This window comes from Muntiacus reevesi, chromosome 8 (genome assembly GCF_963930625.1).
Source record: "Muntiacus reevesi chromosome 8, mMunRee1.1, whole genome shotgun sequence".
NCBI classification, from domain to species: Eukaryota; Metazoa; Chordata; class Mammalia; order Artiodactyla; family Cervidae; genus Muntiacus; species Muntiacus reevesi.
The window spans coordinates 58,935,602-58,952,051 of record NC_089256.1 but is presented as its reverse complement, the minus strand read 5'-3'; the positions used below and the strand labels follow the sequence as shown (position 1 = coordinate 58,952,051).

The 16,450-nt window shown below is 42.9% G+C and overlaps 1 protein-coding gene across 3 annotated transcripts in view; it reads right to left on the bottom strand.

Annotated features, from left to right (window-relative positions):
- The window catches only part of DGKG (diacylglycerol kinase gamma), a 210,196-nt gene that overhangs the window by 156,819 nt on the left and 36,927 nt on the right, over nucleotides 1-16,450 (bottom strand). For all 3 annotated transcript variants that reach the window (XM_065942306.1, XM_065942308.1, XM_065942309.1), the window contains exon 2: nucleotides 8,382-8,697. In XM_065942306.1, the coding sequence (XP_065798378.1) occupies nucleotides 8,382-8,448 (67 nt within the window). In that variant the 5' untranslated portion in view covers nucleotides 8,449-8,697. The remainder of the gene's footprint in view (nucleotides 1-8,381; nucleotides 8,698-16,450) is intronic.

The window sequence follows — 16,450 nt, the reverse complement described above, 5'->3', positions numbered from 1 at the left end:
GGGCAGGAGGAAAAGGGGGCAACAGAGGATGATGGTTGGATGGCATCATCGATTTAATGGACATGAGTTTGAGCAATCTCTGGGAGACAGAGAAGGATAGGGAAGCCTGGTGTCCACGGGGTGGCAAAGAGTTGGATATGACTTAGCAACTGAACAACAACAAAGATTTATGTGCACATTCAAATTTGAGAGCCACTGTTTCAATGAAGTCTTTCCCTATCCATAGCTTCTGTGACTGCTTGTGGGCAGAGTTCTAGTCATTACTAATGAAAAGAAGGCCAGTTGTACCAAAAGAGATGTGGGTGAGAAATAGCTGTGATTATCCCTTTCAAGATGGAAGTACCTAGACATGATCCTTTATGGGCCCAGGCTTCCGTGAGCGTTTGATTAAATCTCACTCTACTGGGCAATATAAAAGCAAAGTTTCAATAAAGCTTACTTACAGCCTTCATTGTTCTACAAATTAGCCCTAAACATTTTCTCTGACTCCTATATTACACTGACAGGTTTGAATTTTGAGCTATAAATTCCCTACATCTTAAAGTAAAAAAACTTTGCCTTAATTTGATTCTATTGAAATATACTTCTGAATAGCACAAATTACTGATTCAATCTTTTAAAAATGTATTGAAAATTTTTGTTCAGGAAGGAAGAGTCTATCAGGGCTACCCAACACTGAGTAACCCGATTATCTGTTGGAATTCAGCACCTGGGAACCAGCATGGGGGTTAAGCTTTCCTGCCCAGGAATCCTGCCTGGGGCTCCCTTTCTTCTCATTTATCCCCACTATCCTGCGGTTATGGAAGGAAGAATATAGGAGGAAAAGACCTTCAGATTCTTCTGTCAAGACCTAAATAGAATAGAAACATAAAGAGGGGAGGGCATGGTGTCTCATCTCAGAGCCTTAGAAGGGTACTGAAGTAAACCTCAGTTTTGTCTCTATTTCTTTGTATGTCACTATTATTTTAAAAATTTCCTAAAACTCAGAAATAAGAAAGATAAGTGGGCAAGACATCTTTTCAATGTCATATGGAACAAAGGCTATCTAAGGACTGTCTAATGAAGGTACTTAGTTCTGCTCACTATTTACTATTGATTAAAACATATTAAATGTCCCAGACTTAGTGAAGTTACATATTAACTTACAGATTTTTTTTTCCCCAGCAGAGATGCACAGAACTTCTGTGAAACAGATAACCCGAACGATTAGGGTTTGTTGTCCTATAACCAGTTTTCTATCTGACCAAGTAATCTTAATTGGAAAAGACCCTGATGCTGGGAGAGATTTTGAACAGGAGAAGAAGGGGACGACAGAGGATGAGATGGTTGGATCGCACCATCAACTCAACGGACATGAGTTAGAGCAAACTCTGGGAGATAGTGAAGGACAGGGAAGCCTGGCATGCTGCAGTCCACAGGGTCACAAAGAGTCGGACATGACTGAGCGGCTGAACAACAACAAAGCAATCTCATTCTTCCATTTATTTATGAAATTGCCTAACTAGGAATTTATGGATTTGATCTGTATCCATCCAGGGACCATATCTTACTTCTCAACTTTAATGTCTTACTGGCCCCTCCACTAATTGAGCTAAATAAAATCTTTGGCAAAAATTTATTAAAAATTGTGTTCTATTAAATATATATTAATATTTATATATATACATATATATATTCTTTATCAGTGTATGGCTGAAAGTTGAACTCCAGTGAGTAGATTCTGTTTAATTTGTTGGAACTGAAATGAAACAAATTAAACTTGACCTCAAATTGAAAACATTGGTTCTAATTCTTATTCTGCCACTGATTTTCTGCGTGACTTTAGGGAAGCCACTGAGCTCTTCTAAATTTAGTGTTCTCATTTGTAAAATGGATGGTAGTTGGATTTGATCATGGCTAAGATCTCTCCTAGCTTTAAAAGGTCTAAAAAATTAAGCAACCACTAACTGATGTGGGAAATGTTTGGCTTCATTTCTTAGTGAATTAAAGGTGAAAATGGATGTTTTATCAGGATTTTTTTCCTTTTTGGCTTTATGAATAAGATGATAATTTCTGTCCTTGGTAAATCATGGGGGGAAAATGAGGGAAAAAACCCTCCCCCCAAATAACAGGATCAGGAAAATAAGCCAATTATATTTCTGAAGTTGTTAGGAGGAGGGTCAGTAGGAGGCATTTCCATATGCTCATGCTCTCCAAAGTTGAAAAAGCAACCTGTTTAAACATAGAAACTAAGTATTGAAAGGGCTAATGAAGGTCATTTAATCAACCAGACATCTAAAGCTCCAATCTCTCTAATGTCTCGGCCAACTCTGCCCAGACAGTTCTAGCAAAAGGAAACAGTGGTTTTGAGTCCATTCTGTTCCATCTTAGACAGGTTTGATCATTAGGAAGCAATGTATCCCTTAAAGTCTTTCTTCTGATGATCTCCTCCAATTTGTCCTAAAGCTACTTCTTAAAGCCATTCACTATTAACTTTACACCTTTTCCCCACAATAGTACTGTGGCTATTTTTAACACAACTAGTGCTCCATCACTCTTCCCTGAGTCTCCCCCTTTCCAGCAAATATACAAAGTGTTTTCATCTATTTCTTCATAACTAGGCTCTGAGGCGCCTCACCGTGCCATGGGCACTTCTCAACAAGCTCTGCTTTGTCCATTGTAAACTGTAGTAAACTGTGCTGCCCAGAAATAAATCCAGTTCTCTAGAGAGGCCTGATAAGGGTAGGAGAGAATGTAGATATTTATTTGCCTTATTAGAAATTATGAGTCTAGTAATACATCCTAAGATCACAGTTGGGCTTCTCCAGAGGCTCAGTGGTAAAGAATCTACTTGCCAAGGCAGGAGACACAGGAGACGTAGGTTCAATCCCTGGGTCAGGAAGATCCCCTGGAGTAGGAAATGGCAACCCACTTCAGCATTCTTGCCTGGAGAATCCCAAGGACAGTGGAGCTTCATGGGCTACAGTCCATGGGGTTGCAAAGAGTCAGACACGACTGAAGTGACTGAGCACAAAGAAGATCACAGCTAGTAATTTGGTTAAATAAAATAATGTATGTACACTCAAAAGACATCTCTATAACCACTAAAAACCATGCTTCTGAAAAGTACTGAGCGATTCAGAAATGCATCATGACATGTTGTGAGCTAGGCAGTGCCCAGAGATGGCAGCTGTCAGTTTTCCTCCCCACTGTGTGAACCACTGTCCCATGAGATGTGGAGTCCATTCCTCTACCCCATCAAGTCTGGCCCAGGTCTGTGACTGCTTTGACCAATGGAATGTGGAGAGAGTTATGGTCTAGCACTCAACTCAGGTACTGAAAAGGTCTGCTGCTGTTTTTATATCTTGGAGCTCTGAGCCACATGTACAAAGTCCAAGTTACCCTGCTGGCAAGAGATGCCACATGGAGAGGCCCTGAAAAAAAGTTGAAGCATTAGTTGCTCAGTCATGTCCAGCTCTTTGTGACCTGGACTGTAGCCCATCAAGCGCTTCTGTCCAGAGAAGTCTCCAGGCAAGAATACTAGAGTGGGTTGCCATTTCCTTCTCCAGTGGATCTTCCCTACCCAGGGACTGAACCTGCGTCTCCCACACTGCAGGCAGATTCTTCACCTTCTGAGTCACCAGGGAAGATGAGAAAGTGCTTGGAGGAACAGGCCCCATGGAGGAGCACCGAGGTACCGGCAAGTGAATGAACAGGTCATACGGGGTCATGTGAGGCAACCCAGCTGCAACCCCAAACACTGTGGAGCAGGATCCAGTCATCTTGCTGAGCCCTTTCCAGGTGCCCAAGTCACAGGATCACGGGAAGAAAACCAAAATGGGTGTTTTGACTTATCAAGTTTTGAGCCTGTTTTGACACGGCAGTGGATAACTGAAACATATTGTTAGAGTGAAGAAAACAGCACACAAAATAGTGTTGATGTTTTTTAAATATATATGTATATGTGTGTAATATGTATTTTAATATTTATATTTATACATAAACATATGAGTTGTGGTTATCACTGAGAGATAGGATCATGTGTGTGTGTGTGCGCGTGCGCTCGGTCGTGTTCGACTCTCTGTGACCCCATGGACTGTAGCCCGCCAAGCTCCTCTGTCCATGAAATTCTCCAGGCCAAGAATACTGGATTGGGTTGTCATTTCCTCCTCCAGGGGATCTTTCCAACCCAGGGATCAAACTAGCACCACCTTCATTGTAGGCGAAATTGTTTACCCACTGAGTCATCAGAGAAGTGTGATAGGATCATGAGTAGCTTCAAATTTCATTTTTTCACTTTCAAAATTTTTACATTTGTTTTTATTTCATAACAAAAAAGCTTCTTAAGCTGTCATATTATTCTTTTGACAAGCACTCTTAATTCACATTGCACAGTGGTAAAGAATACACCTGCTGATGTAGGAGGTGCAGGAGACCTGGGTTCTATTCCATCCCTGGGTCAGGAAGATTCCCTGGAGTAGGAAATGGCAACCCACTCCAGTATTCTTTTTTTTTTTTTTACGCCAGTATTCTTGCCTGGGAAAGACTTAAAGTCCTCTGCATGGACAGAGGAGCCTGGTGGGCTACAGTCATAGGGTCACAAAGAGTTGGACGTGACTCAGCACACATGCATGCCATGCCACTGTCAATTATATAATATATATGTATATATATATACACATATATATATTATATCCAAGGGTAGTTTAACACAGCTTCTCCCCTGACTGAAGCGCACCAGAGAAGGTGCAGGGTTTATGCTCTTGAAACAGAGCATATCGAAAACCTCTTGCCCTGAAATTCTTGGCCTCTCCTACCTAGAACTCCACTGGAGAAAGTTCTCAATTTTCAGGCTGTACGCTTCAGCTATTCTGCTGTTGTAGAGCTCCTGTTTTTATGGTTATGGAAGAGCAGTTGCTATGGCAATGCAATCTGACTAAACGATAGAATGCGTCTAAAATTGGTAGAAGTGCCTTGTTCAGGGTTTCCTCTGAGGATTAATCATTTTCTAAGAATCACATCTTTTGTTTTTCTTTTCTGTTAGAACAATGGTGCTAGAGCCCCTTGTCCTATTCTGAGACACAGACAAAATGAGGATGGATCCAAGAAGGATAAAGCTGATGGTTGAAAAAAAGACCACAGAGAAGCCATTCCTACCAAATACTTGAGTTTCTTTTCACCCCCTGCCTCCACAATGGCTTTGCCACATCTGGATCCCTCTGTCCCTTACTCTGCACAGATTCACAGGCTTTGAGGTATCTCTGCTGGCTTCCTTTCGTTCCACAAGTTTTGAGGGTACTTCCTCAGTAATTTCCCACAAATTAGCATCTGTTCATTGCCACATTCCCCATTTCAGCTCTGTGCCTCAGTTCAGATGAGATTTCATCCTTCATCCAGAGGACTTGTCTGCCCTCCCTGACCTGGCAACTTTCTCGTCCAGATCACCCTGCACTCAGCCATCAGATCCATGGCTATACATTTTGCCACTTTGGTCCAAAGGCCACGCCTTGACAGGCAGGGTCCCAGGCCTCCTGCTACCCCCTCCCTCCCCTGTCTGCCTCCCCATCCTCCTGCTCCTTCTCACCTGGCCCAGAAGCTCTTCTTACCTCCACACAACCTCCCCCTTTGCTCCCCTTCACCTTTGCTCCCCCTGTTTCAACTCCTCCCCCGGCCATCTATTATTCACGTCTTAAACTCTTTCCTCCACAGACTTCACCCAGATGAATCCTCTGTTACAAGTTAAGTTGTCTCCCCTGCAAATTTATATGTTGAAGTCCTAATTCCTCAGTACCTCAGAATGTCACCTTATTTGGAAACAGGGTCATGGCAGAGGTAATTAGTTAAGATGAGGTCTTACTAGAGTAGGGTGGGTTCAATCCAAAATGACTCTATCCAGACGTAGAGAACAGACTTGTGGTTGCCAAGGTGAAGTGGGGGAGGGATGGACTGGGAGTTTAGGATTAGCAGATGTAAGCTATTACATACAGGATGGATAAACAACAGAATCCTATCGTATAACATGGGGAACTGTATTCAATACCCTTTGATAAATCATTATGGAAAAGAAAATAAAAATGGATGTGTATATATGCATAACTGAGTCACTCTGCTGTACTGCAGAAATTAACACAGCATTGTAAATCAACTATATGTCAATAAAAAACAAATTTAAAAAGTAAGGATTAAAAAAAAAGGCTTTCCACATAAAGAGGGAAATTTGGACACAGAGACACGTGCATAGGGAGAGCACCACGTGAAAACTAAAGGGAGAAGACAGTCACCCATAAGCCAAGGAAACAGATCTTTCCCTCCCAGCCCTCAGGAGGAGCCTGGATGTTGGACTTCTGGCCCTAAGAGCTGTGAGAGACTTTCTGTCATCCTGTGTGTGCTGTGTTTAGTCGCTCAGTTGTGTCTGACTCTTTGCAACCCCGTGGACTGCAGCCCGCCAGGATCCTCTGTCCATGGGGATTCTCCAAGCAAGAATAATGGAGTGGGTTGCCATGCCCTCCTCCAGGAGATCTTCCTGACCCAGGGATGGAACCCAGGTCTCCCACATAGCAGGTGGATTCTTCACCGACAGAGCTACATCCTAAGCCACTCCTTTCAGCCTCCCCCAGCTCTAAGTTCCCTTCTCCTTTGTGCACGGTTTCCCTGCTGCCTTGAGTCTGTTCTCTGCTTATGTCAAAGTACATTTCTGCCGCCCTAACAAGATTCCGATTCCTCAGGCAAAGCCTTATCTCTCTGCTTCTTCTTCCTCCCTGACAGGGCCTGATACTTTGTTGACCCACAAAGTGGGCAGAATTAGATGAGTTTACCCTGGAGGGTGGTTCCTTGCTCCTTATCAATTCATTTCAGAGGTCTCTAAATCTACTGTGGTCATACAAGAGGACACAGGCTCCAGGGTACCAGGGAGAGACAGACTTTGCGACCCATGAATTATGCAACCCCATGAACTTTGCAACCCTGTGAAACCCTGCCAGGCTCTACTGTCCATGGGATTCTTCAGGCAAGAACACTGGAGTGGGTAGCCATGCCCTTCTCCAGGGGATCTTCCCGAACCAGAGATTGAACCTGGGTCCCCCTGCATTGCAGGCTGATTCTTTACCATTTGAGCCATCAAGGAAGCCCATGACTAACACTTACCCTGGAGGGTGATTCCTTGCTCCTTGCCAATACATTTCAGACTTCTCTAAATCTACTGTGGTCATACAAGAGGCCATGGGCTCCAGAGTACCAGGGAGAGATAGACCAGTAGTCCTACAGCTGGATCACATGGAATCATGGGGTGTTACGCCTGGAGGGACCACAGGGAAAGACCCTCTAGTCCAACCCTCTCATTTTGCATAAGAGGACACTGAGGCTGGGGGTGTGGGGGAGGGGATCTAAAGGGTGGGGTGGGGGTTAAGGGCTGTCACATCCCAGACTGACTCCCAGACCAGTGCCCCGTGGAAGGGGGCAGGCTGCCCCACTTCAGAGGATGATCTACCTGGGCAAGCGCTGTAGGGCAGGTCAAGGAGCGACAGGTCGAACGACCTACAAAAACACCAGCACAATTAATGCGAAGGGAGAGGAGTTAGAAAAATGGGGTGGGGTTAGGAGTGCTGCTGAGGGCTCTGAAAGACAAAGGGCTCCGTAAAAATCAGTGCCGTTAGCCAATCATGACGGGCACTGTGTGTGTGCAGGGTGAAGCGGTCAGCCCGGACCAACTCCTGTCAACTGTCAGGACTAGGAGCGGCCTTCGGGGGGCACAGCTGTGGGGCTGTGGGTGTATGTAGGCCTTGCCCCCACTGTGTGCTGATGCACTGACATTGTTCCTGGGTGCAGCTAGTGAAACCCAGAGCCCCGTATGAAAGCCCAGGCTTTCCAATACAAAGTGAAAGAAGTGGCATGCATCAGAATTCTGTATCTTACTGAAAGAAGGCTTTGGGTCCAAACACAAGAGGATATTAAAGCAAATGACTGAGCAACATTGTAACCAAGCAGCCTGCAGCCTTTCAAAAGGCAGGCTAGAAAGAGGTTTTGACAAGCTGAGAAAACACAATCTTACATTATTTAAAAAAATGAAGACCGAAAAGGAAAAAGGTATATTCAGGAACTCGACCACGGAAAGCAGTATACACAGGATGGGAGTGTGACAAGATGCTCATAGCGTGTAGCTGTGATTTTTTAACCTACTTTTTATTTTTCTTCCCTGGATAGTCCAGATTTCTCTGGTGAGAATGTATCATTTATAGAGTATAATCACATTTTTATGTTTAAAGACACAAATTCTATTTTTATAAGGAGATAATAAGTTGATCTCATTCTCTTTGCTTTGCTATGATACACTACTCTGCTCTCCAAAAATGCTCTCCCCAACCAAGAGGAAATCCCAACCGAGATGGGTCCATCCGTTTACTCACATTCCGCATATTTCTGCAGTTGGCCAAATTCTTCTGGAGTGAGGGACACCCAACGATCTTCACTCATCTTCCCTGGGTGTGAGCACTTGAGGCTTGGGAGAGAGTTTTGTTCACCAGGCTGTAGCCGTGGCCCAGCTTAGGGCCTGGCTCATTGCAGGTACGCGACAGACAAGCCCTTCAGGAAATTTCTCGAGGACCCAAGTGTCTATGGCAGCAGCAGGTATCGTTGAGCAGATGAGAGAAGACCTCTGCTATTCCTCAGGCAAAAATATCCTTCTATCTGTAGTCAAGGTATATTCAGAAATCCTTGCTCTTCCTGGGGCGAGTAGAAAAGAAATTGTGAATGAGAATGTTAGAATACATGTCATCTTTTCTTATTAAAAAAAAAAGTCCCCAAATGTTCTTTGCTGAAAGCTCTATTAGAGACAGTGGTTTTCAAGCAGTGGGGGAATGCCACCCCAGGGAAGAAGAGGACATACAGACTGGACAAGTACAAGTCCTGACAGCTGGATGGCTGGGGTGGGGGTTGGGTAGCCCGGATGAAGAGGCAGCCATACTCCTAAACTCTGGGAAATTGTAAATGTCCCTCATCAGAGGTGGTAGTAAGGCTACCTAAGAGCATCCTCCAGGCGTGAAAATACTCCAGGCTGTCGGGTGTCTCATGAGAAAGCACAGGGACAGTAGCCCACAGGGCGTGATTTGAAAGGTAAGCCCGTCTCTTCTCCACTGATTTCTAAATTCCACCATTAGAGCTGCTTACCTTCCTCTGATGAGTCACGAAGCCAGTCTGCAAATTCAAACACCAACCCTCCCCCTCAAGGTTGGCTGGCATCTTAAGTGACTCTTTCCTCTTAGAACCATAAAAATTAATTAGAGGGAAGGCCTGCCTTCCTGGTGCAGATGAGCCTAAGAGAGGAGGGAGTGGATTCAGACAAATACTTAATATCTTTTCCTTTGAGCCCCTCCTGGCTCCACCAGTTCTAAATCAGTTTAATGGGTTGTGAAATTAACGTGGCAGGCTAAGACCAGCATCTAAAAACATGATATAGAATAGCACAGAATGGAATAGAATGATGGAATTGAAAATAAGAGTGCATCTCCGTTCAGTTATACATAAATGTATACACCTACCACAATGCAAAATGTATCTCTTACTCGGAGTTGAGGTTTAAAAATGTTGAAAAGTCACCAGCCTAATAGGACAAGAAATAAAGACTGATGTTACCAAAAATCAAACCCAGTTTTAATAAAAGAGAATCCACTGTTGAGTCAGGGTTGAAGGCAAGTCTGCAAGTCTGGGGATCTGAGGAATGAAGGGGCTGGAAGAGATGACGGAGTGAGGAGGCAGAATGGACAGTTCTCTGGGGTGGCACATAGACTTGGTTGGTATGGACCTGGATGGCTGAGCTAGAGCCGAGGGAAAGTGCAGGCAGAAGATAGATGTTCTGTAAGGACAGCCTCTGTAAGACCTCCCATTAGTCGGAGCTCACCAACAGTAGGAAGAAATACATGGCAAGGGAGTGAGATGCTTGTATATCAGGGAGCATCCAAACTCTAGTTTCTCTCCTTAAAAAGTTTAATTTTCTTCTTAATCCACTGGCCAACTGAATTCTGTTTCTGGGCACTTGGTCTTGCCTAGTTTCCAGTCATGAAACTTAATAAAGGGAACCCTCACTAAAATAGAGTGGTGAGGCCAGAAGGGGGAGTTCTCATGCAATTATGACAGAGGTCAATTATAGGAGGAATTGTCAATCATAGACCCCAACAGTTCAGTTCAGTCGCTCAGTCGTGTCCAACTCTTTGCGACCCCATGGACTGCAGCATGCCAGGCTTCCCTGTCTATCACCAAGTCCCCAAGTCTACTCAAACTCATGTCCATTGAGTTAGTGATGCCATCCAACCATCTCATCCTCTGTCATCCCCTTCTCCTCCTGCCTTCAATCTTTCCCAGCATCAGGGTCTTTTCAAATAAGTCAGTTCTTCACATCAGGTGGGCCAAAGTACTGGAGTTTCAGCTTCAGCATCAGTCCTTCCAATGAATATTCAGGACTGATTTCCTTTAGGATGGACTGGTTGGATCTCCTTGCAGTCCAAGGGACTCTCAAGGGTCTTCTCCAACACCACAGTTTAAAAGCATCAATTCTTCGGCCCTCAGTTTTCTTTATAGTCCAACTCTCACATCCATACATGACTACTGGAAAAACGATAGCTTTGACTAGACAGACCTTTGTTGGCAATGTAATGTGTCTGCTTTTTAATATGCTGTCTAGGTTGGTCATAACTTTTCTTCCAAGGAGTAAGCGTCTTTTAATTTCATAGCTGCAGTCACCATCTGCAGTGATTGTGGACTCCAACAGAAGAAGTGTTAATGGGAGAGAACCATCAAGCACAGGCCCAACAGGAAAAAATATACATTGCATTTCCTACAAAAACCTGACTACTCAAGGACTTCCCTGGTGGTCCAGCAGCTAAGACTCTGTGCTCTGAATGCAGGGGGCCTTGGTTCAATCCCTAGTCAGGGAACTAGATCCTACATGCAGCAACTAAGACACAGAGCAGCGAAATAAATAAATAAATAAATAAATGAAAAATAAATAGTTTCTTTGGGGAAAAAAAAGGAAATTGACTACCTCCACAACTCAACAACCAATGAGTAATGGTTATCACCATGAACTCTCACTTTTCTCTCATGGACTTTTGTTCAAAACACCCCCTTCTCAACTTCCTCCTTTTTCTTGATAAAATAACACTCCTCTCTTTTATATGTTGGACTTGTCTGTGGCTTTTGCCACAACTCACTTGCTCCAAAGTGCAATTCCTCTGCTATGCTTGAATAAATCCATCTGCTGTTAAAATAACTGGGTGTTCTTTTTTTAAGGTCAAAACCACTGACCCAATTGCCAAATCCAACAGGGACGTTCAGGCCTTCCTCGCATTATTTGCACTCTCTGCGGCTTTATCCTCAGCAGAAAACAACCCCCTGGAAGCTCTTTCATCTTTCTAAGTGTTCCTCCTCAGTCTCCTTCCACTTCTTTTGCCACTGTTAAATACTGTGTGTTGAATACTGCCCCATTCTCACCCTATATCCCTTCCCTGGGGAACTTTATCTACCTCCATGATTTCAATAACTCCCAGGCATGCTGCTCGTTGCCTCAGTCATGTTCAACTCTTTGTGACCCCATGGACTGTAGCCCATCAGGCTCCTCTGTTCATGGGATTCTCTAGGCAAGAACACTGGAGTGGGTTGCCATGCCCTCCTCCAGGGGATCTTCCTGATCCAAGGATCAAACCTGGGTCTTCTTCATTGCAGGCAGCTTCTTTACCACTAGCGCCACCTCCAGGCCTGCATGCTCCCTTCACTCCAGATCTGCATCAACTGTCTACTGTGACGGGGCTTGCACTTTGGGTTTCCCCCATAGCTCAGTCGGTAAAGAATCTGCCTGCAATGCAGGAGACCCAAGTTTGATCCCTGGGTTGGAAAGATCCCCTGGAGAAGGAAATGGCAACCCACTGCAGTATTCTTGCCTGGAAAATCCCATGGACAGAGGAGCTTGGCGGGCTGCAGTCCATGGGGTTGCAGAGTCGGGCACGACTGAGCGACTACCACTTCAACACACTTCACTGTGACTTCCTTGTTTGTCCCAAACTACCCTGAATGAGCACCTTTCCATGCCTCCAACCTGCCCCTCCTCTGCATTCTGATCATGCCCAAGAAGAACCAATACAATACCCAGGCCAGAGGTTTGAGGCTGAGCTCCTTGTTCTTTTTTTCCTACAAACCCAGGCACCAGTCTGAAAGCGTGACTGTCCACTGGGTCTTCCACTTCAGCACACTCCCCCCCCACCTCCATCATGCCAGCTGGTCTGTTAACTCAGACCCTCATCTGCCTGGTCTCTGACTACAGCCTCCTGACAGTCTGCCTGCCTTGGCTTCCGCTTTCTTCCCCTTGTTTGACTCTAAATTGCCAACCAAATCACATCTTCCAAGTCATAAAATTCTTCAGTGGTTTCTATTGCCTGTAGAATAAAATGTAGTCTTCTTTTCATGATACATAAAGCTTTTTACGATCTGGCCTCCGATTATCAACTCAGTCCAAAAGTGAGGCCTTTAGAAAAATTTTCCATCATACAAGGGAATTCAGCATTGCAACTGCTATAAACACTGATGCTGGATGCTTACTTTACATTGTGCTCATTGCTTTATATATCTATATAAAGCATCTAATTTCATCCTCATAACAACCATGGAAATTAAGCTTTGCCTTCCCTATTTTTAGATAAGGAAAATGAGGCAAGACGTTTAGTAAATATGGTGAGAAGAAAGAAGGAATCCCTCGATGGTTTTGTGTAAAAATGCCTCTCTGATCTTGCCATTCTGCATACTTTCAGAAATGCAGAGCTCTGACAGGACCCAGAGACACACTGCATGATAGAACACCATGGAACTTGAACTCAAAAGGCAGGGGATTTGAGTCCTGTTTCTGCCTCTTACCAACTATTTGACTTTAGACAAATTTTCCATTTCCTGAACCTTGGGGTCTTCATCTTAAAAATGAGAATAACTAATAAAAAAAACTCACTGAATTAGTATTAGGATTGAGTTAATATATGCGAAGAACAAACTGCCAAACTGCACCTGGTATAATGCCTGTCACATACTGGAACCTAAACAAATCATTATTGTTATCATCCTATTGCAAATACAACACTGAGCAATACAACAAGCCAGCAGCTGCCAGCAGCTGGGTTCTTTGGGTTGTGCTATAGATTTCTGAACTTGATATCCTGCTCCAGGTTGTAGTAATTTTGTAACTGCTCATCAAACTTTTATGCACTGATGGTTTTAGCACCCACTGATGGTTCTTTCCTGGATTAATTATTACCATGATAGTGAATTTCTAATTCCACCCTCGCTTCTATATTTATTAGCTGGGATTATACTGTAAGAGAGAGCTTTCTCTTCCTTGTTTTTTATACTATACTTTCTTTATACTATAAATATGACACATACCACAGATATATAAAATGTTTATGCAAATATACATGATAAATGTATAAGTATAATATGCTTATTACATTTCCACATAATGTATATTTACTTATATTCATAGATTCTTACATTATTCAATGGGTTATGATACATTACCATCATTATTTGTTTTTAGTCCAAATTGTCCCAGATCTGGCCAGAGCAAGCTCATTCAAAGTGATTCCTTATTCTTCAGACATAATCCTATCATTCTTTGATCACATCTTTATTTTCTGGTACTACAAAATATTTCAGGCTCATCTTGTACTTCCTCAGTACTGGTCCTAAAATCAGTCATTTTTCTAAAGAGTCCTGATTCCTTTTAGTGGAGAATGGATTTTGAAATCGAGGTTTGGGTACTAGGTATGCTCTTTGCTACTGAGGTCTCACTTCTTCTAGGCCCTATTGGTTACAGAGCTAGGAAATAGATGCACGTACACACACGTAGCTCATTTCTGGCTATTTATCTTTCCAACCATCCTTCCATCCATCTATGCATGTTAAAAACCCCAAATGCACACTCATACACTACACAAAGTCAATTGTAGCCTCCTCTCATTCCATACTGTTAAACTCCTTTCTCCAACAAACTGTTTCCATTATCGACAATGTACTTTTCTCAATTCTAAATTATACAGAAAGTAATTTCAGGAGTGCTAGCCACATCTCTGTGAAAAACAGAGTTCTAGATTTATTTACAGCTCCTTTGTCTTTAGCCAACAGCATACCCTCAAAGTACTATTTTCAAAAGTTACTCAGGTTAGTTCTTTCCCACTCCCATTCATTCCTGTTTGTATTTCACTGTAGAGATTTTTCTCCATTCCCACAGATTCTTTTTTAGTATGGTTTCAAAAGTCAGAACTATATAAAAGCTTTCCCGTTTCCTTTACTCTGTTCCCACCCGCCTCCTTTCCATCTTTTCTCCCACCCAATCCTTATGTTTTCTAGTTTATTCTTCCTGTTTATTTTCACATCAGTGAGCAGATACATGGATATTTTCTTATTTCCCCTTCTCTATCATGCAAAAGGCAGCACACTGTGGGCTGGTTTTGGTACACTGTTGGTTTCACTTAACAGTATATCCTGTGAATCACTTCATATCTGTGCTGGATAACCTCTGCATTTAAAACCAAATTTGACCCTAGCATTTACCTCCTTAAACCGTTTAGAGGCCTCCTTTGGCTTCCAGGATAAAAGGCAGGTTCTTCAGCCCGTCCCAGAAGATCCTTTATCTGTGGTGCAGCTCATCTCCGCGTCCTTACTCCAATGACCTCCTGCCCCACATACTCCCTGTTACAGCCAAACCAACCTACCATGTCCCCCTAGCACCTGGCAGAGTACCTGGCACATGGCAGGGCCTCATGAACATTAGTCAATGGACTGACAAACACACCATGCCTTTAATCTACCTGGAGTTCCCTTCACTCCTTCCTCCTCATAACAAACCAGTACTCTGGCTCTCTAGATACAAAGGTCATTTCTTTCTATAGCTTTTCAAAAACATTTTTTTTTTTTTAGCAAATCAAGCTATTCTCCTAGCTGTATTCCTATAGAACACAGAAATCACTTATATTTTCCTATTGTAGTAGTTGATGGCAGACAGATATCTGAACAGATAATGAACACAGGGGCTGGTAAGAGGAGTGATATAGATATGGACAGGGAAGTATGAGGCCAGCTAATGTGTCTGTAGCAGGCACAGGGCAGATGGAAAGATTTCTGAGGAAGTTTAGAAGGCGTAACAAGGTAAAGAGGCACATGTTGCAACAACTCAACAAATACTTCTGTTATTATAACTGCTGTTCCACTGCAGCGCAGTGCTTGGCTTCCTAGTGGAAGAAACTGGAACATTTTTTTAAAATGTTATTTTATATTATAGTTGATTTACAATGTTGTGTTAGTTTCAGCTATACAGCAAAGTGATTCTTTTATACATATACACATATCCATTCTTTTTCAGATTCTCTTCTCATATAGGTTATTACAGAATATTGAGTAGAGTTCTCTGTGCTATACATTAGGTCCTTGTTGATTATTTATTTTATATATAGCAGTATATATTTGTTAATCCCAAACTCCTAATTTATCCCTCCCCCTCCACATCTCCCCCTTTGGTAACAATAAGCTTGTTTTTGAAGTCTGAGTCTGTTTCTATTTTGTAAATAAGTTCATTTGTACCATTTTTTTTTAGATTCAACATATAAGTGATATCATGTAATATTTGTCTTTGTCTTACTTATTTCACTTAGTATGATAATCTCTAGGTCCATCCATGTTGCTACTAATGGCATTATTTCATCCTTTTTTATTGCTGAGTAATATTCCATTGTATATATATATCACATCTTTATTCATTCATTTGTTGATGGACATCTAGGTTGCTTCCATGTCTTGGCTACTGTAAACAGGGTTGCAATGAACACTGGGGTGCACGTATCTTTTCAAACTATGGTTTTCTCCATATATAAGCCCAGGACTGGGACTGCTGAATTATGTGGTAGCTCTATTTTTAGTAAAGCTACACCATTCTTTATTTCCATCAGCAAACACTGCCTGACTCTCCAGATAGTCACTGCTGACTATGCTCCCACATGACAGTTCCCTCTGTTTGTCTGCCTTTTGACAAGAGATGACAGCTACAACACAAGAGGGCTTGCTCCAGCTGACATCTCTTGGCATTTCCCTACCAGCAGCCTGCCCTATCACTCCCCTCTCGGGGGCTCTTTACAGTGTGAACAATCTTCTTATTACCACCCTCAACATCTTTGCTGGCAGAAAATAAAATGTTATAGGATCTTCTAAATAGCACTCAGATTAGATATTGTCAGGCTTGGGTGGAAGAAGAGTGTTTTATGTTCCTACAACTAAGCCACTCTGAGCACTTGCTTGAGCTCCCCTGGCCTCGGTTGCTTGTCTAAAAATGAGGGGGTGGGAATAATGGTTTCAAACACATTTTCTAGCTCTGCAATTTTGCATAGTGGATCAAACCCTATTTGTTCTGTACAGATGTCAGCATGGAAATCACAAGTCAGAAGGAAGA